Raw genomic sequence first — 23360 nt, forward strand, 5'->3', positions numbered from 1 at the left:
TCTATCCACATAACTACATTTCTTGACTTCCCTCCCCTTTCAGAAACCCCCCCCCCCCCCCCCAAAAAAAAATTGCCATGCCCAGTAATTCCTTCATCCCCTCCCACTATAGTAAACAAACCTTAATCCCATATCTAAAGAGGAACGACCTGAACTCTCAGATGTGACCCGACCTGTAAGCCAATATCATTTAACAATAAAGAGCCCAATTATAGACTTAGGTCTAGCAATTCCATGTGCAATTGTCATACATCTACATCTCGATATCTCATGTTTAAGTCTTTTGTTATTTCTTCCCTGGCCCTACTCATTGCCAGCATGAGAAGGCCCGCTTAATTGAAGAAGAAAGTACCACTGACTTTTTAGTGGCCATCTATGGTAATTCAGTAACTTCCAGACCTGCTGATCTCATCGCTGCTATGGTTCTCCACTATCGTTTTGGCTCTGTAACTGTTGCCACTTCCAGTGAACAAGATGCCAAAAGGAAAGACCCATCTATACCGAATGTTCTCTTTTCTTATTTTATTAGTGACTTCTTTCATTTCCACTCCCCACTTCAGTGTAGCAGGGACTAGGTCACTGTAAACAGCCAATGTATGTCCTCGCCAGGAAAATGTACCCTGCACCCCGGCTTTAGAGATAATCTTCTCTTTATAGGGAAATCTTTCAAACAGGCCACTATATATCTTGGAAGATTGCCCCTTTGTGGTTGCAGTGCACGGTGCAACCACAAAGGGCCTTGCTTACTTGCTACATCATTAATATGGCGTCCTCATAGTCTCCTCCCTTGGGCACACTTCTAATTCAAATATATGTTGCTTAGATCGATTCTCTAGATCTTCCATTTTATCAAATATCTCAATATGTTGTTGTACCGTGCTGAGATCCTTCCTTAGCTCTGTTATCGCCCAGCATGATCTTCCAGTGTTTGTTCTGCCTCATGCACTCTCCCGCCAAGCTCCATTAGCTCCCCTCTCATCTTAGACATCATCTCCATGATCTCATTTTTAATAGCTCAAATATCATGGCAGAGGTCATGGAGCCAGCTCTTCATTTCCTTTTGAGAGATCATCTGTTCATTGGTCTTTGTTTTGCCCAGCAAGCTTTTGGCATCTAGCTCTGACAATGAGGGCTCCCACGAGATCTGCAAATAACTCATGCACCTCGCAACCTCTCTGTATGGCTCAAAAATCTGCTTACTTTCCAGGTTTTTCTTTCGGGTCACTATAATGCCAATGTGATAGATTTCTGGAATCTTGCTTATTAAAGTCTTTTAGTCACTAAGTCCCATGAAAAACTCTTTAGACTCACATCAGATGGGAGCATGCGGATTAGGCTACTGTCCCAGGAGATGATGTCACTTCCTCCTTAGAACAAGTTAAATTTAAATCTTTACATACTGTTTAATTGCTAATTCTAAGCTGTAAACTGACCAATTGGAAGAACAAAGATACCACCTACCTACTGTTGCTAAGTAAAGCCACACCTCTGTCCCAGTGTAGAAATTAGTAATTTAAAAGCCAGTTCAAACAAATTTAAACCTCTAAAGCAATAGTTTAAGTAGTAAAATTTTAAAAAGACAGAAAATAGGAAGGAAAAAGGAAGGAAAAAGGAAAAAAAATAATCTCTTCATGGGAAATTATATACCTAGGAGCTAGTATATTATAGAGGCTGATTGTTTAAGACTCATATTTATATTACTAATTGTAAACTGGTTTCTGTTGTTTTATTGTTTTAGCCAAGTCTAGTGAACATTACTGAAGTATTAAAAGATGTGGTGTGTTGTTTTTTGTTTTGTTTTTTTTTGTGGTGGGATGGATTCACAGCCCAGCTACCACTGACCAGTTGCCCTGCTCTCCAGCACCACTGAGCCGGAATAACCTGCTGCCCCCTATCAGCAGCATTGACTTGGAGCGCTCCAGCACCCTGGCTTCACGCATGCAGACGGTGAGCATATTATTCTGTGCCCTAGCATCATGCATGCAAGTGAAGAGTTTTACACTACATCCTGTTTTCAGACTGTGAAAGGATAGCGTATGTTGTTCTGTGTCCCAAAATACCATATGAAGGCAATGAGTGTTAACCTGCAGTATATTACTCTGTACCTCAGCATTTCACATGCAAACGGTGAGAATTAGTCTGCATCCCAGTGTCCTACATGCAGATGGTAAGTGCTGCTCATAGTTTATTTCCCTCCTATGTCTCTGAGTATGTGGGAGAACTTTTTATAAGCCTTGCAAATATTTTCATTTTCTTTTTAATTGCTATGTAAGTGGGGGGCCTAGGGGACTGCTATCTTTATTTTTCTTGTTTCTTTTTGTTTCTTCTTTATTTTGAAAATGTTATTGTAAAACAACATAATTAGAAAATGAGCAGAACAAGACAAGAAAAAACCACAAAGTATAATCAAACAGAATACATACCCCACATGTCGCAGATACTCGATACCTCCTAAGTTACATCTTCGCTCAAATAAAAAGTACAATAAAAAAAAATGTAAATAAATGAATAAACCCTCATACATGTATTTCTATGTTTTTTAATTCCTTACTATGTCAATTGGCTCTTGGTAATCAAGATTCCCTACTGCAAAGAGGCAGAAAGGGACTCCTTCTCCAAGGTCTAACCCTCCAGGTGGGCTGTAGGATTTCTTGTCCTGTGAATGAATACTGAGCCTTAGGAGATCACTCGAGGAAGGAAGACAGATACAGAGGTCCTGCTTAGCATGGAGACAGGAGGGTGAAGATGCCAGGGCCTATGTGAATCATCTCTGGAATAAAAGAAAGGCATAGGGGCTCTACTTTATTTGGGTAGAAGAGGGTGGGAGATCTTGTGACCTGAAAAGATCACCACTAGAAGGAAGACAGGCAGAGGAGACCCTGCTTGTGGAGAAAGAGGGCTTTGGATTATAGAGATCAGGCAGATGAACGCTAATGGGGAAAAAGTACAAGGGATCCTGCTGTGTCTGAGGAGCAAAGGGAGATGAACCATCTCTGGAATGTGTAGGAAGAAGACAATGGAATCCTATGAACTAAGTGGATCAACATTTGAGACATAAGAAAACTGCAGAGGCCCAAGGGAGATTAAAGTAGGGAATCCTATGCAGTGAGTGTATAATAATCCTATTTAATGATACTGATGCTTTGTGGATATTTGAGGCCCAGCCCATTGAAGCCCTGATTGAAAGGAACTGTGAAGAACAGCAGTGTTAGCCAAAGAAAAGATTTAGGGATAGAATGAATCAAAACACAGTGATCATATGAAATATGTTCTTTCCTTTCTCAGCCAGATATTCCATTTCGTCGTTCCTACACGGTTATGGATTATGCTACTCAGTCTCGCAGCAGAAAAGGGTCTGGGGGCCCAGGTAAGCACAGACAATAGCTAATTTGTAAAGGATCTTTGGAAGTCTGAAACAATCATAGATCCATCTGATAGCATAAATTCACTACTGATATGCCCCCTATTTAGATTCTGTTTACAGGGAAACCCGGCTCAGCCACAACAGTAAATAGTTCAAAGCAGGGTTTACCTCAAGCAGCCTTCAACAACAAAGAAACATAGAAGTCCCTATTCAGCCATTAACTGGCTGCCTAAGTTACACGGATAAACTTATCCAGCTAACTTGACTGAGATATTCAGCGGTGCAGCCATGCCACGGAGTATATTCAACTATCTGAATATATATAAGATTATCTGGATAACTTTAGGACAACTGAATAGCAGTCCAAAACTTACCCAGCTAGCTAAGGATTATTAAGCCACAATTTTTATTTGCGGGATGGGTCCTAATATTGTGGAGGAGAGCGTACCCCTGATAGTGTGCCTTCCCTCTGAAAAAATATCACAGCCAGATTAGCACATTGTTCTGCCTCGTGGTAAAAGGCTATGAGGCAAAACAATGTGGCATAGCCTACCACCGTGTGATGGAGGCCCCCAGTGCACAGGGCAGCCATTGCCTTAAAGGGCCCAAGTACCTAAACAAAAAGTAGCCAAATTGAGGTGGTCTTAACAAACGTTTAAAAGTAGATGTGCAAATGTGTGTGACAACGCCCGCCCCCCCCCCAGCCACAAAGAATTAACAGTGTGCAAATGTTATCCCCCCCCCCCATCCCTTCTTTCCATAACAAAATTACATAGATTGGGCTCCCTCTATCCCTTTCCTCCCTGCTCCCCAACCCCAAGATTAGAAAAACCTCGTTGATGGTTAACTGTATAGTAGGGCTCCCCTTCCACCCCAGCCCCCTGCAGCCTGTGGCAAGTTCATAGCCTACAAGTGCCAGAGCTGCAGGTTCAAACTCTTTTTTAAATTACAAAAAAAAAATCTTTTTAAATAAAAAAAAAAAAAAAAAAAAAGTTTATTGATAACACAACTTGACATAATAAGCAAATAATATTAACATAATATATATCTTTCATGTAAACCTGTCATACATCATGTAAACAATACAAAAGATCCAGTTCAATATAAAGGAGGGAATATCTCATATAGAGCCTCTGAGGGCTATAACCTAGTGCAAACAGCTCTATAAGGCGCTAGGGCTTTGTAATCATTGGAATCCCAGAGTTAGTGATTCTTTGAAAAGCTATCATATAAGTGTTACTAGTCCTGTGTGGCTCTGTATTTAAAGGTGCCGGTATGTAATCGCATGGAACTTCTTATACATGCTGTGTATTACCCGACATTGCAATGTTTCAGGGAAGCCGGATAGGTTAGATGCCGGCAGATGCGACTGGTAGACAGCCTGAAAGCAGAATATTATAAACAAACAGTTCTTTCCTGTACGTACCCGGATCAGTCCAGACAGTGGGTTGAGCCTCCTTTCCAGCAGGTGGAGACAGACTAAAACTTGAAGGATGCCCTATATCAGGATAGAGCCTACTCTCTAACCCTTCAGTATTCGTCTGTCTCCAGCAGATGCAGCATCTCCCTTCGGTTCTCTGCTGTAGGCTAGTCAGCCTTTTCTTCTGTCTTCTTTTAGGCTCAGCAAGTACTTCTATTAGTTCTGTCTTGTAAAAAAAAAGTGACTGTTTTACTTTTTTACTGGTTTTTTCTTTTTTCTGTGTGAGAGACGGCTCAGTCTCCCAGCTCTTGCCGGGCTCAGGGGGGCTTTGCCCCTTTTGTGCTGCATAGCCTGAGTCCGTGTACGCTTCCAGGTGTGGGGACCGAGGCTCTCGGGGTCTCATTCCCCCCTCTGGCTGCCGAGAGGGTTTTTGAACCCACTGCTGCGCTCAGTAAAAAAAAAAAAAAAAGAAAAGTTTTAAACTTTAAATAAGTTGCAGGTACTCACCTACCTCTAACTTATTTGCAGCAGTTGACCAGCATTTTTTAATTTTTCTGGTCATAGCAGGCCTAGAACCGGCAGCCAGACAGGCAGGAGGCAGCAGGTTTCCCTCCTGCTCTCTCCAGCCCTGCAGGCTGTCAATCAAAGCTTTTTTTCTTTTTTTTCTTCAGCCGCGGCTCTGCTATGCCCCGGCAGGCAGCCTGCCTCTTTTCTGCAGCCCCCTTCGAGTTTTTTTCGAAGGGGCTTTTTCTATGCCTCCCTGCCGGGTGGGGAAGGTCCCTCCTCGGCAGGGACGGCAAATTTAGCTTGGGGATCGAGTCCCCAGAGCTTGGCTAGGCCTTTCCCGGGTCAGGAAAGCCCGGGAACGGCCGCCATCTTGGATTTTTTAACGGCTCCGTTTTCGGAGCTCCCTGGGGCTGGGGGGCCATTTTTTGACTGCTACCCCCCGATTTGAGCCCCCCTGACCCCCAGGAAGGGATTTTTGCCACCCTGCCTCCCCCTCCCCCACCCGGGTTTTTTGGGCTCGTTTTGAGGTGCTGCTCTCCCCCTGCGTAAATACTTAGCGTGCAGGCAGGGGAAGGTGGAAGGTCCCCCCCCCGACCCTCCCCCGGGACAAAATAGTGTTTACGGAAAAAAAAAAGATTTTTTTTCTCTGGGTAACTATTCATATATTTTAATTCCCCGCTACATGCCATTGCTAGGGTGGCCGGCTATGGAGCCCCGGAGTCTCTTGGTGGTCGCGGGTGCTCCCCCCCTCCTTCGTGACTTTCCGGCGGTTCCGGTATTACGGATCCTGCCGCTAGTCCGGTTGCGTCAGTTACCTTTCCTCTCCTGGTACCGCCTCGTTGCCCACGGATATGACCCCGGTCCTGGTGGGATCCCGTGATTTTTTTAAGCGCTTTCCCCTCCTCCCACGCCCGCACGTTTGTCTCTGTGGTGCTAGCAGGCTCCCCAGACGGACCGTGCCCTGAACAAGTTCCTCTCCCGGTGGTATGCTTCGTTTTCAAAACAAAAAAAAAAACACAGAAACGGTCCTCCCTCCGTGGATTATTATGCGGTCCCGTTTCAGGAGGTTTACCTGGCTTTCAAGCGGCCCTGGTACGCCTCCTCGAGGCTCATGTGCGGTGTATTTTGTTGTCCTAGCGCTGGAGGTGTGTACCACTATTTGCAGCAGTCGCCGGCTGCGGGCAGCTCTCCGGTGGGGTCCACGTTAACTTTGCCCTGCGCCGGACCCCCCGTGGCCAGAGGCTACGCCTGCGACCCTTCTCCCCCCCAGACAACAGCCATAGTCTCGGCTATGTCCGTCACTCGGCCCTTTAGCTGCGCCACTGGTCGGCCGTCTTGCCCTCCACAGCCCGATGGGGTACATTGCAGCCCGAAGGTAAGCGTTCCTTGGCAAGGACCTTGTATAACTAGTGCTTCCTTAGGGGAACGTAAAGTCCATCAGCTTCCGGAAGACTGTCCGAACATCTCGGTCCTTATACCTTCTCGTCCACGTTTTGGGGCCATGACGGTATACCCCACGCGGGCACGATGACTCCTCAGGGGGTCTTGTTCCCTCTTGATCGCGCTTTTTTGTCACAGCCTTCTCGTGGGCGCCATTCCTCTCGCAAGGATGGCCTACGCACGCAGTCCTCACGCCTGCACACTCACCGGAGTTTTCCATGCCTCATTCCTCGGTCTCCTTCTTAGGCGATCGCTCTCCTTGTTTTTCGTGCACTGGGGCCAGTTCCTGCCGGACCTGCGGGTCTCCGACTTCCTACAGACGGTACGTCCTCGTTTTGTTCCATAATTGTCGGGATTGTTTCTGTGTTCCCCATGCGTTTGTTCATGCGGCGCTCGGTGGAGCATACCCCGCCAAGCTCTTGTGTCTGAGCGCGGAAGCCCCGGTTCCAGGCAGTGTATTTCTCGCGGGCCAGTATCCTAGTTTCTTATTGGTTCCTTGCCTCACCAGAGTCATCCAGGCTCTCCAGATCCCGCTTCTCCGCACGGACACCCTGGGAGCGGTCCTCGTTCCGTTTTGCCCCAGACCGTTCCTCGTCCCACTCGTCTTTGTTGGTGGCATTTTCCATTCTTCGGTTCATCGTGGTTGCCATAGTCTCTTCGTGTTCACGTCCTCCGGTATTTCTAGGTCGGGCGCTTCCTTTTGCTCTCGCGACAGCACCGTGCACCTTCACCATTGCCTAGGTGTTGGTGGCGGCAGTTCTTCGCCGGGAAGAACTCCTTGTCTATTCTTTTCTAGATGTCTGGCGCGTCAGGGCCATGGCGGAAGTTCTTGGCCGGCGGGCGGTGTGTCGCGTGCTAGCTCTTTTCGCGTTCCTCGGGTGGATACTGTTTTCCTCAGAGCAGTCTTTAGCCCTTCTTGGACTTAGAGTGCTTGGGGGTCCTCTTGTTACCCGGGTGGGCAAGGACTCCTTGCCTCCTGTGGGGGTCCTCAGGTTGTTCGACCAGTCTTCTTTGTCTGCTCTTGCTGCCTTCTTCAACAGCTTGTGAATGCTTACAGTTCTCGGGCTCCTTGGCTCCTCCCTTGCCTGGTCCCTTGGGTTTTTGCGCATATACGTCCGTTCCAGACAACTTGCTGTCCCGTTCGATGGCGCTGGCGGCTCGGTCTCACACAGTTCTCCCGTTTCGGGCTCAGCCGTCGCAGACTTCCAGGGGTGGTTCTCCCTCCCTCACTTGCTTCCGGAAATGTCTCCCAGTTCCTCAGTGGACAGTTGTAACCTCGGACGCCGGTCCCTTAGGCTGGGGGGATGGTCTGCCTTTCCCAGCATACCCAGGGGATCTGGCCAGCGGCTGTCTTGCTGTCTCATCAAGCGGTTGGGGACGTATTCCTAGTCCTTTTGGAGTTTCTCTCCCTTCTCCGCGGCTAGGCGCTCCTGCCCTTGCCCGACAACTCTACCATTGTGACTTGCATCACTCGCCCAGCTGGCGCTCGCAGTCCGCGGGTGACCCTGGACATCTGTCTTCCCTCCGCCCGGGCAGTGAGACGTCTTCAGTGCCCGGCGTCCTCCCGCCCGGGCTAGGGGCATATTCAGGCCGAATTCCAGTCGGCAGTGCTCGATCCCGGGGAGTGGGAACTCGCTGATACAGCCATGGCTCTCTCTCTCTCTCTCTCATAGACAGGAGGTCTCTTACCACCTGGGTTGCCTGACAACTATTCGCGATCCCACTGGCCTATTGGTCCTTCCGCTGGAAGCTCCGCGGCTCGGCGGACGTAGATACTCTGTCTTTATCCTGGCTGGCGGATGTTCTTCTCCCCCGTGGTCCCTGGGCGGGAAAGCCTCAGAACGATAGATCTCCACCGGAGCCCCGTGGTTCTGGTAGCACCAGAGTGGTCGCGCCGTCCCGTGGTTCTGCTACCACTCAAGTGGCCGCTCAGGCTCTGCTTCGCGGTTCTCTACCCTAGCGACGGCCTGACCTCTGCGGCTCAGGTGCCGGTATTCTTCGACTAGTCCGATCGCGCTTGTCTTGTGCCCTGTTTTTCTATGTGGCAACGTCTCCACTGCGAGGGTTATTAGGAGTAGGTCTTCTCCACCTTACTGTGGACCCGGCATGGTCGACTTCCTGGCGTATGGCATCTCTGGTTGTGAGTCTGTTTGTCTGGCATTGGTTGTCTCGGCGTTCTCCGCTCCAACTTATGGTCTTTTCATCTTCAAGTCAGTCTCCTAGGGTTCTTCCCTTTCGAGTTCGGCTCGTACAGGTCCACCCTCTCGTCTTCTCCTCAGTCGGTTGGGTGGTCATCTCTGAGCGGTCACCCATCTGCGATTCGGTGTTTCAGGGGCGTTAGGCATCCATGTTCCTCTCTCGCCCACTTGCCCATCGTAGATTTTTAATCTGGTTTTTCGGGTCCTCTATGCGGCTCTGCCTGACCCCCTCCATCGCGTTCCCTTACAGGCTCTTATGCTGCAGACTTTCTTTCTGGCCTCTAGCTCCTAGGCTCGTCGGAGTTCGGGTTCCAAGTGCTGTCCTGTCGGGACCCTTCTGCGTCCTCCCGACTCCGGGGTATCCCCGTACGCTCTTTTTTCTTGGTGACGGTTCTTCTACCTTCCCTGTCCACCAGTCGGCTGATCTCCCCGTATTCCCCTGTGACCGGTGGCGGTCTCCGTTACTTGAGGCCATACGTGCTCCTTCTCGTCCCTCCTGGTTACCAATGACCTTCGTGTATCGATCCATCCTTGTCCCTTGAGGGGGTCCGCTTGGTGTATGCCGGCCTCTGTATCCACTTTAGCACGCTGTGAACGGACGCATTCTCCTCGGTTTTTCTTTGTCATGGTCGGACGGTTCCCGAGGGTCTGTATCTCACTCACTGCGTTCTCGAGCTACTCCCTGGGCTCACAGTCACTGGATCTGTCCTGGGGGATTTGCAGTGCCGACACACTTTGGACGTCCTTCCTTTTCTTTGATCGACGCTATCGCCCGCATGTCTAGCTCCGCTTTGGTTCTGTTGGGCTACGAGTGCTTCGAGCGGGTCTGTCTTGGTCCCACCCGGTTTAGGGAAGCTTTGGTACATCCCACTGTCTGGACTGATCCGGGTACGTACAGGAAAGGAAAATTAGTTCTTACCTGTTAATTTTCGTTCCTGTAGTACCACGGATCAGTCCAGACGCCCTTCCCTGTATGTTGTCTTTTCTGTCCTCTCGAAGCTTGTTTCTCTTACAGATTCCTCTATTTCCATGTATCTTTTGGGCATAAATACTGAGCAAATACACCGGAAGCCTTGGTTGCACATGCGCCAAGTATATGCAAAAGCGGTTAGTCATACCATATACCTTACATTGTTCTCCTTCTGCTCCATTGAGCTTTCTAGTTGCTTGCTTGATCCTAATTGGTTTTGTTGTTTTCTGCTTTGACATGCGTTATACTGAAGGGTTAGAGAGTAGGCTCTGTCCTGATATAGGGCATCCTTCAAGTTTTAGTCTGTCTCCACCTGCTGGAAAGGAGGCTTAACCCACTTCTGGACTGATCCGTTGTACTACAGGAACGAAAATTAACAGGTAAGAACTAATTTTCCTTTTGAAGATGAGAACATCTTTAACCAACGGCGGAGAAAGTTATATATCTGGACACTTACTTATGAGAAGCGGTCAATTGTCAATGCGATAAGACCTTTTGAAAATGTTGAAACGATATAGGCAAAGAAGCAATGGATTATACAGCATTGAGGCACCCAGTTATGAAAGGCGGAGCATTTGGAAACCGAAATAACTTACGTGTGCAGTGTGACCCTACTGCATACACTGGGTCCGTAGTTGACAGCAAACTGGAAATGAATGCTGACATTTAAGGCTGCTGGAGCCCACCAGTTTCGTTGATTGACAGGCGGAAATGACATACATAAATCCGTAAAAGGACTTGTACGTCATAGGGCGGCCATTTTGAAGGGGCTAGGGAAGCCTTATCTATCCTTAAATGGAAAAGTACGTCAGTGGATTGCCATGGTGTTCGTAGATAACGAACGGGCTGACGTGCAATGAAGACTTGAATGTGTCCAAAAAAGGGCACATACGTCATGGGGCGGCCATATTAGTTTGGATTGAGGACATCTTATTTTCTTTGAACCTGTTGTAAATGCTGAAAAACTGTGGCCACAAAGCGCTGTTTGTGGGTGAAGTTCAGATAGAATTAAATTAGGGAAAACCATTCAATTTTTTCGTTAAGGCCTGTGGGTTCCATACATGAAGGCGTAAAATCCATTAATTTTCCTTGTAGTTAAGTGTAGATTGCCGGTCTTCTCCCTTCTGCCTTCATGAACATCAGTATACGGCACCAGGGTCTTATCTTCAAGTAAGTCGAATGTACATCCTTGGTGTGTTTGAAAATCCACAAAGACAGGCACCATCTGCAATCAGCCCGGCCAATCTTTCAGATGCATGTAACCGCTGGAGTGGCGCCGCAGCCGTTTGCCTCCCTTTTCAACGTGTTGCCATCTTGGTGTTTCACCATGAGGTTGACTGGGCTTCTCGTTTCCAGCAGGGGCATTGGAGCTAGTAGAATGAAGATTCATATCTGCCGCTTGCAGTATATCTCCCACTTCCTCTGGTGTAGAAATCCTGGAAGTTACTCCAGAAACAGTGAAGCTTAGTCCAAAAGGGAATAACCATCAATATTTAACATTATGGGTACGAAGCACAGTTACCACCTCTCTGAAATCCCTTCTCTTGCGAATGGTTGTAGGAGCCAAGCCCTGATACACCTCGATGTGGTTTCCTTTCCAATGAACTGGACCTGTCTTGCGAGCTTTCATGGCTATTTCTTCTTTCTGCATATAGCTGTGGAAACAAACAGCTATATCTCTTGGCCGGTTAGCCCATGGGGGCCCCAATGCCCTGTGGGCTCTTTCCAGTTTCACTACCACTGCAGGTTCAGAGCCCTCAGATGCAAGCCCCAGGATTTGAGCGCAAATGCCATTCACCACATTGTTTGCAGTCTGAATAGTCAGGATGATTCAGGGACTCCTCTAAAATGCAGATTAGCCCTCCGTGACCTATTCTCTAAGTCCTCCAGCATGTTTTGCAGCTCCCCATTCACTTTTAATAGTTTGTCTTGTGCTATCCTGCAGTTAGCGAGTTCTGAGGCCTGGTCCTCCAAACGGTCCTCCACCTCCTCCACTCTGCCCCCCAGAGCTGCGATCTCACTGGCTATCTTCAAGCATAGTTCCATGATGTCCTGTTGCAGCCTGGACATGGCTCCCCTGAGCTCGCTGAACCAGCCTAGAAATTCGACCCGACTCGGCGCTGCACCTCCCGCGCCGTCCCCTTCGGCTGCGCTCACCTCGGATTCCACATGGCCTGTCGACTCCCGATCCGCCTCTCCTGCCGCCATCTGCACCACAGCGCTGGCAAAGGAAAAGCGCTGAAGATCCACTTTTTTCCACGGCAGGGACATCTCTGCTATGTGAGCGGGTGAGGAGGATGCTGAAAACCGGCAAATTTTAGCGATTCAGGGCTGGATAAGGAAGGATTGATCTGAGCCAGGGCAGGAGCCCAAAATCAAGCGGCCATTGCTGTTGATGATGTCACTTCCTCCTCCAGGGTCAAACTCTTTTGACCCTATCAGAATGCTTTTGATCAATGACCTCTGGATACCCTCCAAAGACCTCTAGGGTCCCACACCCAACCAAGGGGGGAGGGGGAGGTACAGTCCTGAGTAGAGATGGATCAAGGTCTGGCCTGTGGTCTGCTGGATTCATGGACACTGGAACTAAAGCTGAAGTTGCAGAGACATCTAGATCTGGATTCATGGATGAAGAAACTAGAGCTGAAGCAGTAGAGACAGACAGAGCTGGATTCACCAGTACATGAACTGGAACTAAAGGTGGAGAGATAGCTAGAGCTGTATTCACTGGTGCAGAAACTACCACTGGAGCTATAAAGTTAATTGGAGCTGACTTCAGTGGTGTAAGGGCAGGAACTGGAGTTAAAGAAGCAGGTGACAGAGTTCATTGGTGCAAAAGCAGGCACTGAAGCTGTGGTGACAGATGGCACATTGAAATCGTCTGTTCAGTGTGCTGCGGCAGTCAAAAAAGCAGAATGTTGGGAATCATTAGAAAGGGAATGGTGAATAAAACGGAAAATGTCATAATGCCTCTGTATCGCTCCATGGTGAGACCGCACCTTGAATACTGTGTACAATTCTGGTCGCCGCATCTCAAAAAAGATATAATTGCGATGGAGAAGGTACAGAGAAGGGCTACCAAAATGATAAGGGGAATGGAACAGCTCCCCTATGAGGAAAGACTAAAGAGGTTAGGACTTTTCAGCTTGGAGAAGAGACGGCTAAGGGGGGTTATGATAGAGATGTTTAAAATCATGAGAGGTCTAGAACGGGTAGATGTGAATCGGTTATTTACTCTTTCGGATAATAGAAAGACTAGGGGGCGCTCCATGAAGTTAGCATGGGGCACATTTAAAACTAATCAGAGAAAGTTCTTTTTTACTCAACGCACAATTAAGCTCTGGAATTTGTTGCCAGAGGATGTGTTTAGTGCAGTTAGTATAGCTGTGTTTAAAAAAGGATTGGATAAGTTCTTGGAGGAGAAGTCCATTACCTGCTATTAATTAAGTTGACTTAGAAAATAGCCATTGCTATTATTAGCAACGGTAACATGGAATAGACTTAGTTTTTGGGTATCTTGCCAGGTTCTTATGGCCTGGATTGGCCACTGTTGGAAGCAGGATGCTGGGGCTTGATGGACCCTTTGGTCTGATCCAGTATGGCATGTTCTTATGTTCTTACGTTCTTACTCAGTGTGTAAGTTTGTGATGTGTTTATTGTAATCCACCTGGACCATTTTTATTGGAATAGAAGCTGTTTTAATAAATAAGGTGCTTACCACCTCCTTGTTGCACAGCCTCCTTCCCCTTCCTTGACTTGAAAGGCACATCTTCCTCATGTTCCTTTGGGTCCATTTTCCTTACGAGTCCCTCCTTCCTCTCCACCGTGCCCTGCCTCCTAATTGCCACCCCTTCCTTCTAGATCTTCTGGACTTTCCTCTTTCTAGTGATCTCTCACCTCTGTTTTTTGCTATTGCTGCACTCCCCACATTTTCACCATTAGCCACACTCAGCAGCTCCTCATCGCCCCCAAATATTGATAAAGCTCATCTTTCCTCCTAAGGAATACACATAAAATACAAAACAGAATTCAAGAAAGCATAGGCATAAGCACAGAAGTTACTAGTTGCAAAGACGCTCAGAGATCAATTATGCTCTGGTGGCACAGCACCAGAAAGTAAATTGAGCAGACTAAATGGCCTTAACAGTCCTTCTCTGCCGTCATACTTTGTGTTTCTAAATTGTACCAGTGATTGGCATAATGATTTGTACAATTGAAACTGGACAGACTGATGAGCCAATTTGATCTTTATCTGCCATCATCTGCTAGGTTATTATGCAATAATCTAGTTTCATTTAGTCAGTGATTGTTTATTTTTTGTGATAGATTCCATCAACATAAGCATGAGTTGGGAATAACTGGCTCATCTATCTCAATTCTATGCCCTATCATCCTCTGGGCTACTTGGCCTCCTGAGGATGAGGAAGAGAGGGGATCCTGTGAAACTAGGGTACGGAAAACAGACAAAAAGACAGATATCTTTGCAATAGGGAAATCTAAAAATATGCTTAGTAGTATGAGGTAGAGATATCAGTAGGAAAAGGGGAGGTCAATGTTGCCCGTGCAGGGTCATGGGTGAGATCCCCCCCCCATCTTGAGTACTGTGTTCAGTTCAGCAGGCCATACTTTTAAAAGACTTTGAGAGGATGGACCTGATTCAAGGAAGGGCCTACAACAAAGCCTTACAAAGAAAGGAAGGATTATTGGAAGAAAGACGGGAAATGCAGGGGAATATGATATAAAACAGTTAAATAGTAGACAATCTTCAGTAAATCATAGGACATTTTCCATAGAAAAGGAATTTCAACGATAAGGGGTCATAATATGAAGAGGGAGGAAGTAAGATTCATAGGAAACTTAAATTACTACTTTAATGCGAAGGTGGGTAAATGCCAAGAATAATCTACCAACAGAGGTGTTAGAAACCAGTACTGTGATAGAATTCAAGAATACTTTGGGGGTAGATAGAGGGACAGTGGTGGAAACAGGATTGGGAGAGTATAGTATTGTGTACAACCCATTCTTCACTCCCTCAGGAGCAGACACAAGGAAAAGGTGATAAGGAGAAAATAAGGGTCAAATAAAAGAAGCGTGTCATAAGCAATACTGCAGCTGGGTTCTCCTTAGACTGCCAACAAGACTAAGGAGAAAACAGGGGCGTAGATACATATACGCCATATGGTAGATGAGTTGGGATCAGCAGACTACATCTCCCCACAAACCAACCAGGTGGTACTGACAGGTTGGTGGTATTCAAATACCACCTGGCAAGGCTAAAGCAAGGAATTTGTAGAATTTGTAGCTGCACTCGTCCAATATTTTTATCCTATGTACTCCGCCCTGGTTGATGTAATATAACGAAATTTTGTAAATAAGTTCCCTCTGCTGTTATGGTTATGGTTATGGTTGCTCCTCTCTCCTCATTCATTTCTGCCCTTTTTCTCCTTCCTCTCTTCTGTCTCTCCCGACCCCCTTTCCCCTTTCTCGCCTGCTCCCTCCCCTGGCTCCTTGTTCATTATAATTCTTCCATCTTTTGAGTTAATTGTAAACCGGCATGATGTGTCCTACGAACGTCTGTATATAAAAAGTTATTAAATAAATAAATAAAATAAAAAGGCTATGGGATACCTAGGAAGACAGATGTTCAGGCATCAGCATCCCTAGTTATTTGTTGGTAAAACATTTGCGGAGGAGGGCTCAGGCTGAGTATTGAATTAAGTATGGGATTTTGTATACTTATATATCTAGGATGGCAGAGAACCAATGAGAAAGACAACAAAAATGGACTTGGATAAGGAGTGATTATTCTACAAATGGTTAAGCTTCTATAGCTGGCAGCTGGAATCCATCCATACCAGTGTGGACAAGAATAACTGAGTAGAATGGATGGGCTAACTGGATATTTTTCTGCTGGCATCTACTAAATTACTAATGTATCTGTCTCATGCTTGTAGACCTTGCCCATAATCCAGATGGGCAGGGTTTATAAGATCATGATCACATTCCACAATAATAAGTAAGAAATTGGGGAATAAGTGACAAAAGCCTTTATCACATCAGGAACATTGTAATTTACAATTTATCACATCAGGAACATTGTAATTTACAAAAACAATAAATAAATAAATAAATAAAATAAAATTTTTCTTCTGTCTGCTTCAGCAGTTATACTGAGAGCACCACCATTGTGTATGGGGTCTATGTTCATGATCTTAAGGCTCATCTATACTTTAGGTTTCTAAATTGTACCAGTGAACTCCTTCAGTCAATAAGAAGCCACACACTGTAACTCAGTGTATTTGAAACACACTCTGTGGTCCCTCCCGATGCAGCCCTCTGGACAAACAAGGTTGCTATGTTGGGGGACATTATTCTATTTTAATGGACCTTGTTTTTTGCCAAGAAGTTATGGAGTTTCACCATTGCAGTAAAGATTAATTGTTTGCACTACCACGTTTAGTAAGGACTACTTTAATTGTTTCATGCTTTCCTCCTTTGGTTAATTTTTTCATCTATACTACTGCCATTGTTTGCCCCAAACACTACTGTATAATCAATGAAGCTGGTTGTATTTGTTCCACACATTGCTGTCAGTTCTGTGTAATTAGAGGCTGGTTTTGTTTGTTTTCTCTCTGCTGCTCAGGTCTTCCTTTGCATGCTCCTGTAAGATCTCAGAGCCGTGGTGCAGTACTCAGCAGAAGCAGACAGGGACTCTAGTGCAGAATGGAATCATCCAGTGCTGGAGGCAGAAAATGCAGTCCCACTCTTCAGGAATCTTCAACTCATCATGTGAAGATGGTGATGGTTTAGGGCTTAGAGCTGCTTGCTCTTCTTTATAGATTATTTTTTTTATTGTAGTCTTCCATGGGATAAACCGTGTATACCAAAGACAATGGTAACATTGCTGGAGCTGCTCTGCATTCTCCTACAGACTAATACTTGACTGATGAGTATGGCCAGTTTCTGCAATCACTGTGAACTGGAGGGGCTGAAGCACATTACAGTCTTTCACTGATCAGGCCTAAGAAAGTACTTTCAGATCCTCGCATCTGCAAATGTTCTGAGTTCATCCATCACTTAGATTGTCTTCCTGATGGCCACATGCAGACAGGCATCAGGTACCTCAGGACACATACAGACAGGTGCATGATATATGTAATGGAAAGCACATGCAGATTGGCACCAGGGATTGCAGCAGATGGAAAGGGAGACAGGTGATGAAATGCACAACATCTCTCATGGTAGTGAGACATATCGATATGTGTCAGATATCTCAGATCACGTAGTGAGGGCCATGTGTAGACAGACATTTGTAATGGGAGATATGCCAACATACAATCGATATCTCAGGACAGGTTCAGGTAGATGATGAGTATTTGATCAGACAGGCCATGACCATCTCTGGACATGTGTAGTTAAGGACACCTGTATATAGGTCAGGGTTTCAAGACATGTAATGGGAATCAGACAGAGAGATGCACCAGGTATCTCAGGATATAGACAGTCAAGGAAGATGTATAGATAGATATTAGGTAAAAAAAAACCCCAAAAAACATGAGCAACTATGTTACAGTAGTTATTTTATTTTTTTTTACTGTGCCGCCTCCTTTACAGATGTGGAGGTCCCAGCTGGAAACTGGCATTGATGAATGATCAGGTCCCAAGCTCTGTATTTAGCATTAGGGGACAGGGGTAAAGTAGCTTGGCACCCTCACATTATGAGCTAATTTGACAGACTTTTTCATGTGGTGAGAATGGGGACAGAGATGGTCCGAAATGAATAAAAAAGCATTTTCATATAAGCTAGTCAAGGTCTAGTGTGGTTTGACATTAATAAAAACAAAACAATTGATGATGATCGGGTGGCTGCTGCTCTTGCTTTCTGCAGTAGTAGTTCACTTTGTGACAATCCAAGAAACAGCTGCTGTTTGTGTAAGAGAAACAAATGGATGCCATGAATTAGTCACTACATCAAACATAATTTTTCTAGTACTCTTTTTTTCAGATTTTTAAAAATAAAAATACCTAACTTCAACTCACTTCTTGTTAGTGTTTAAAAAAAAAAAGAAACTGGTCTCCTCTCATTCTGGAAATTCTCAGCTCTACACAGGAAGAGCGATGGGTAAAATACCAAATACACAAGAAAGCACTGACCCTGCCTTTTTTCCACAGGATGAGCATGATCATGGCGCACCAGCCTACAAAAACTGAACACCTGGTTTATCAAAGGAATGGAAAAACCCTTAAGAAATTAGGTCCAACATTTGGAAAGAAATAAAACCTTAGGGGTTTTTAGAGGTTGCTGGTGGATTAAAGTTACTCTCCAGGTAAGAAACAGACTTGCGCAACTATCCATTCCTTCTATAAAGCTGAGGTTTGCAATTTTTTATATTTACAAAAGAACAGTTATCTTACTTTGAACACAACTGCTACAATGTAGGAAAAATTCCTAAGGGTAGTGTTATCAAAAAATATTTCCCATTGCTCTGTTCACAAGGCATGCTATTACCAATGTAGTGTAGGAAGAAGACTTGATGTTACAAGTAGACTAGGATAGTTCCAAGTTACATGAACCTATACAATGACAGACTGTTCTTGTCAATGCAAAATCCAACTGACCCTCAGTGGCTAAATGTCCAATGACAGAGGTGGGGTGTGTGTATGTGTATAAGAACATAAATCTTGCACTACTGGGTCAGACCAAGGCTCCATCAAGTCCAGTATCCTGTTTACAACAGTGGCCAAGCCAGGTCATAAGCATCTAGTAGGATCTCAAGAGGCAGATAGATTCTAAGCTGCTTATCCCAAGACTAAACAGTGGATTTCTGCAACTCTCCATTAATAATTGTTAATGGACTTTTCCTCCAGGAACTTGTCCAAACCTTTTTTTAAATGCAGTTATACTAATATCTTTCACCACAGCCTCTGGTGAAGAATTCCAGAGTATGTATGTGGTTGAATCTGGTACACATAATAAGCTATAGCTCTCTTGCTGCCCAAGGTATGAAGGACTCTCTCATCCCTATAGGCATACAGATTTGGGAAAAAGAGCAGTAAAACAAGCATTTGGCTTGATTTATATGAAAGGTAGACACAATCCTCAGAAGAAATCTTGGATGAATATGTAGTACCACCCTGTTGTGAAAAAATTACAGATAAGGACAAGACCAGGACTTATAACTTATTTACTCTTTTCCCTGAACTGATTACTACTACAAATATCACCTTCCAAGGGAGAAATCTCACTAGACCCAAATCCAACATTTTATTTATTTCCCAAATTTTCTATATCACACAAACAGAACTCTGGTCAGAGTGGTTTATAACAGAACCAAATAATCAATATACAATAGATCAATTAAAATAAAAAATTCCGAGAGAGTGACGTGAGGCAGTGAAGGAGACAGATGTAGGTCTCCTTCCCGGTGCTTGGCCTCTAGATCTAACCCCATCCACGACCACATACAACAGCCAAGAATCTCGGATATAGCTCGTCTTGCTCCTCTCACCATAGAGTACACAGCTTTGGCTCTGATGGCAGCGCGAATGGTTAGGAAGGAGAAGGAAAAGGATCGCGATCAAACTCAGGGCCCAGACATGCCGTCGTCACCGACAAAAACTTCCACCGAGCCGGCACAGACCCAGCTCCAGATCACGAACATAAAGATGCCATCATGGAAACTTTGGGTCCGGAGCTCAAAACTATTGCTGAAAAACTAACTGAGCTCTCAACTACCTTAACGGGATATGAGACGCGGTTTCAGGAGATGGAACAACGCACCTCAGACCTTCAAGATGGCCTCCATATGGCTAACACTGACATCGTGGCTTTAAAGGTATCTCTCTGTAAACATGCGGCACAGTTAGAGGATTTAGAGAACCGTTTGCGTTGCTAAACTTGCGGCTCATCGGTATCCCGGAAACTGTTCTGGATTCCGACTTATCAACTACCCTAGCAACCTGGCTGCGGGACGAGTTGGGGTTTGCGACGGCCTTCGGACCCCTGCAGGTGGAGAGGGCGCACCGATTAGGTTGTAAAAGTGGCACGCAGACGCGTCCCCGAGTCGTTCTCCTGAAGCTGCTCAACTGCGCTCACAAAGTTGAAATTCTGCGAGCCCTTTGTTCTGGCCGCTCCCTCTCCTTTGAAAACACCACCGCGTTCTGCTTTTTCAAGACTTTTCAGCCGGGGTGGTCGGCCCAGAGGTGGTTGATGGCCCCCCATTGCTCCCAACTAATAAAAATGGGTATTCGAGCTATCATGGTATATCCAGCCAGGCTGAAAGTGCTTACCAATACCGGACCTAAATGGGTAAAAACTGCAGAAGAGGCGAGAGCATTTGTGCAGGAGCAGGAAAAGTTACGGCCTGAGAAACCTGACTGACTGGTAATTACTTGTGTCACATTTGTTATTTGTCTGAGGCCGCAGAGTGGAGATTTCCTCTGATCTTCTCTCCTGAGTTATTTTTTATTTTTTATTTTTTTCTTCTTCTCCAACTGTTAATCCTCGGGCACCGTAGCGCTTCAGTTTGCATTTCGGATGGAAGACACCGGCGGGGCAACCGCCAGACTGACTGCGACATTTCCATTTTTTCTTATTTTTTTTTATTGTTTGTCGTTCTCTTTCTTCCGGCATGACTTTGGGATCTTTACGGAGATTAGTTCCCGCCCTGCTCATTCATTCTGTGGAGTGTTTTACTGGCTTCCAAATGGAGGTGGGGACTTTCTTATTTGACTTTCGTTTACATGATGGTGTCTAAGACCTCCTCGAACATCGGAGTTACAGTTTTTTGTTTTTTTTTTCTTTTCCTTTCAGTGTTACTTCCAGATTATACTTTGCTGCTTTGTTTGAAAGGGCTAGTGAGTGCCCACTCAAATTGTTTACTAGTATTTGTTACCATTGATGGTATTCTGAAGGCAGTTTTTTTTCTCAGGGTACAACTTTGGTATTTCTGGGGAAACACTCTATTGTGCTAGACCTCCACAGTTCCTATTTTACTGCTACGAATGCTGTTTTTTTTAATGTCATCTTCTCTGCGATGCGATGTTTCCAGCAATCAGACCTAGGCAACATTAGGATTAGCATCCATTTGGTGACTCTCATGGACTATTTTTTTGTCTTTCTTCTCTTTCAGTCTCTAGATGTGGATGGATGGGGTTGGTGGGGGGGTGGGGGGTTGGACTGCGGAGTGGTGATCTCTTATTAATAGTGGGGAAGATTGGGGCTGGGATCGGGTTGGGATGTCTAAGGGAGGGAGGGGACATGGGCGGACTACGGGAAGGGGAAGGAATGGGGTGAGTATGGCAAATAGAGATCTCAGTGCACACAGGTCATGGTGGATGGTACATGAATATGACACAATCATAGTGCTCATTGACAATGGCGAGGGCCTCATCTGGGAGGGCCTTCGCTTGATTCGACTGAATAATCTGCATAGGTACTCATTTATTTTTTGGGTCCCCTGATTCCTCGACTCGCATAATTTCATGGAATGTTTGTGGGATACATTCGCCTGTTAAACGTTCTAAGATGTTGACTCTGTTGAAATGGAAGTCTGCCGATATAGCCTACCTCCAGGAAACAAATCTCTCTGACACGGAACATGTAAAACTGACTAAACATTGGGTGGGGAGTACCTATTATGCCTCTGCCACGTCTAGGTCTGCCGGGGTAGCTATACTTATTAACAAACAACTGCCCATTACTATTCAGCAGGAGATCAGAGACCCAGAGGGCCACTTTCTTATTCTTATAGCAGAGCTGTATGCCCAGAAGATGGTTCTCTGTAATGTATATGCCCCCAACAGTTATCAAGCCGGGTTCTATCGAAATATTTATCAACACTTACTCCCACACCTTGCAGAATCTATAATTATGGGGGGGGGGGGGGAATTTCAATACTATCCGCGACACCCAGCTAGATCCTATCAACATCAGGTGGAGTGGGGGATGGGACAGGGCCCCTCCTTCTTGGAGATGGCTTTACACCTCATAGATACTTGGCGCACTCTGCACCCAGGAGAGAGGGACTTTACCCATCTGTCCCGAGCTCACACGACATACTCTTGCATAGACTATTTTCTCACTAGCAATTCATTGTTCCCAAAAATACAAGCAGCAGGAATCTATGTTATCATGGTCTCTGATCACGCCCCGGTCTGATTAGATATCCACTTGAAACAATCAACCTTTGTTAATCGACTGTGGAAATATCCCTATTATCTGGCAGAGGACACATATATTTCCTGCGCTATCTGGCTGATAGGTGGTCGGATTATGCACAATCAAATCAGGAACACAAAGAGCAACCTACCTTATTCTGTTATACTGCTAAGTCAGTTTTAAGAGGTGATATCGCCTACATTGCACACAGACGGAAATCTTTAAACCAACGCATCTTACAGTTAACCAGACAATTAGATAAGGCTAAGGTCCAGTTAATACATTCAAACACGAGGAGTGCCCGAGATGAATTTCTCTCTATACAATGCACACTGAACTCCCTTATTCACCAACGGGCTACCAAAAGTTTGCTATATTATCAATTCAAACTATTCCAATATAGCAACAGAGCGGGCACCATGATGTCTCACTTGATCCGATCCTCTCGACCATCTTGGTATATTCCTGGGCTACAAAACCGGGCAGGCCGGGTAGAGACTAAAACCCAATCCGTTCTCCGTATTTTCCGGGATTATTTCTCCAAGTTGTACGGGTCAGAGAGGTGGAGGGAGGAAGCATGTGCAAATTTTTGTGCTCCTTTGAATATCCCCTGTCTTACAGACTCTCAGAAAGAGATTCTCAACTCTCTGATTATGATGGCAGAAATTAAAACAGCGATTCTCAAGTCTAAACGCCTTAAGGCCCCTGGTCCCAATGGGTATTCTGCAGAGTTTTACAAAAGTCTAGTGGATCAAGTGGCTGACCCACTGGCACGTCTATATTCAGACCTCATCTCCACTGGGACATATCCCCCGAATGAGAATAGGGCACATATTACTCTGATCCCCAAGGTGGACAAAAATCTTCTGCTACCTGAGTCATATCGCCCGATCTCGCTTATTAACTTTGATCAAAAGTTATTAGCTAAGATTATGGCTGATCGATTGGCTGATATTTTACCCCTTTTGATCAACCACAACCAAGTCGGTTTTGTTAGGAAACGTTATGCGCTCTCTAATATTAGTCGGATTTTGACCGCTATGGAAATGTGTTGGCACACTCACACTCCTTATCTGGTCATTAGTTTCGATGCCGAAAAGGCCTTTGATCGGATAGAATGGAATTATTTGTTTTTCATTCTACGCCGGATGGGGTTTTTTCCCCCAGGTGATACATCTACTATACCATCAACCAGAGGCTATTATTCTTACTAACCAAGAGAGATCAGAGCCTTTTCAGATAGGCAGGAATGTCCTCTGTCTCCCCTTCTTTTTTTACTGCAATTGGAACCCCTTTTGTTA

At 45.6% G+C, this 23360-nt stretch overlaps 1 protein-coding gene across 7 annotated transcripts in view; it reads left to right on the top strand.

Moving 5' to 3' along the window:
• Positions 1 to 17934, top strand: part of FAM149B1 (family with sequence similarity 149 member B1) — a 302939-nt gene extending 285005 nt beyond the window's left edge. For 4 of the 7 annotated variants that reach the window (XM_029609181.1, XM_029609186.1, XM_029609185.1 and 1 more), the window contains 3 exons: positions 1827 to 1947; positions 3286 to 3367; positions 16543 to 17934. In XM_029609181.1, the coding sequence (XP_029465041.1) occupies positions 1827 to 1947; positions 3286 to 3367; positions 16543 to 16616 (277 nt within the window). In that variant the 3' untranslated portion in view covers positions 16617 to 17934. Of the gene's footprint in view, positions 1 to 1826; positions 1948 to 3285; positions 3368 to 14225; positions 14350 to 16542 lie in introns of all 7 variants that reach the window. The other 3 variants (XR_003857796.1, XR_003857797.1, XM_029609183.1) reach the window with 3 other exon arrangements.
• The last annotated feature ends 5426 nt before the right edge of the window (positions 17935 to 23360 follow it).

This window comes from Rhinatrema bivittatum, chromosome 7, assembly GCF_901001135.1.
Source record: "Rhinatrema bivittatum chromosome 7, aRhiBiv1.1, whole genome shotgun sequence".
NCBI classification, from domain to species: Eukaryota; Metazoa; Chordata; class Amphibia; order Gymnophiona; family Rhinatrematidae; genus Rhinatrema; species Rhinatrema bivittatum.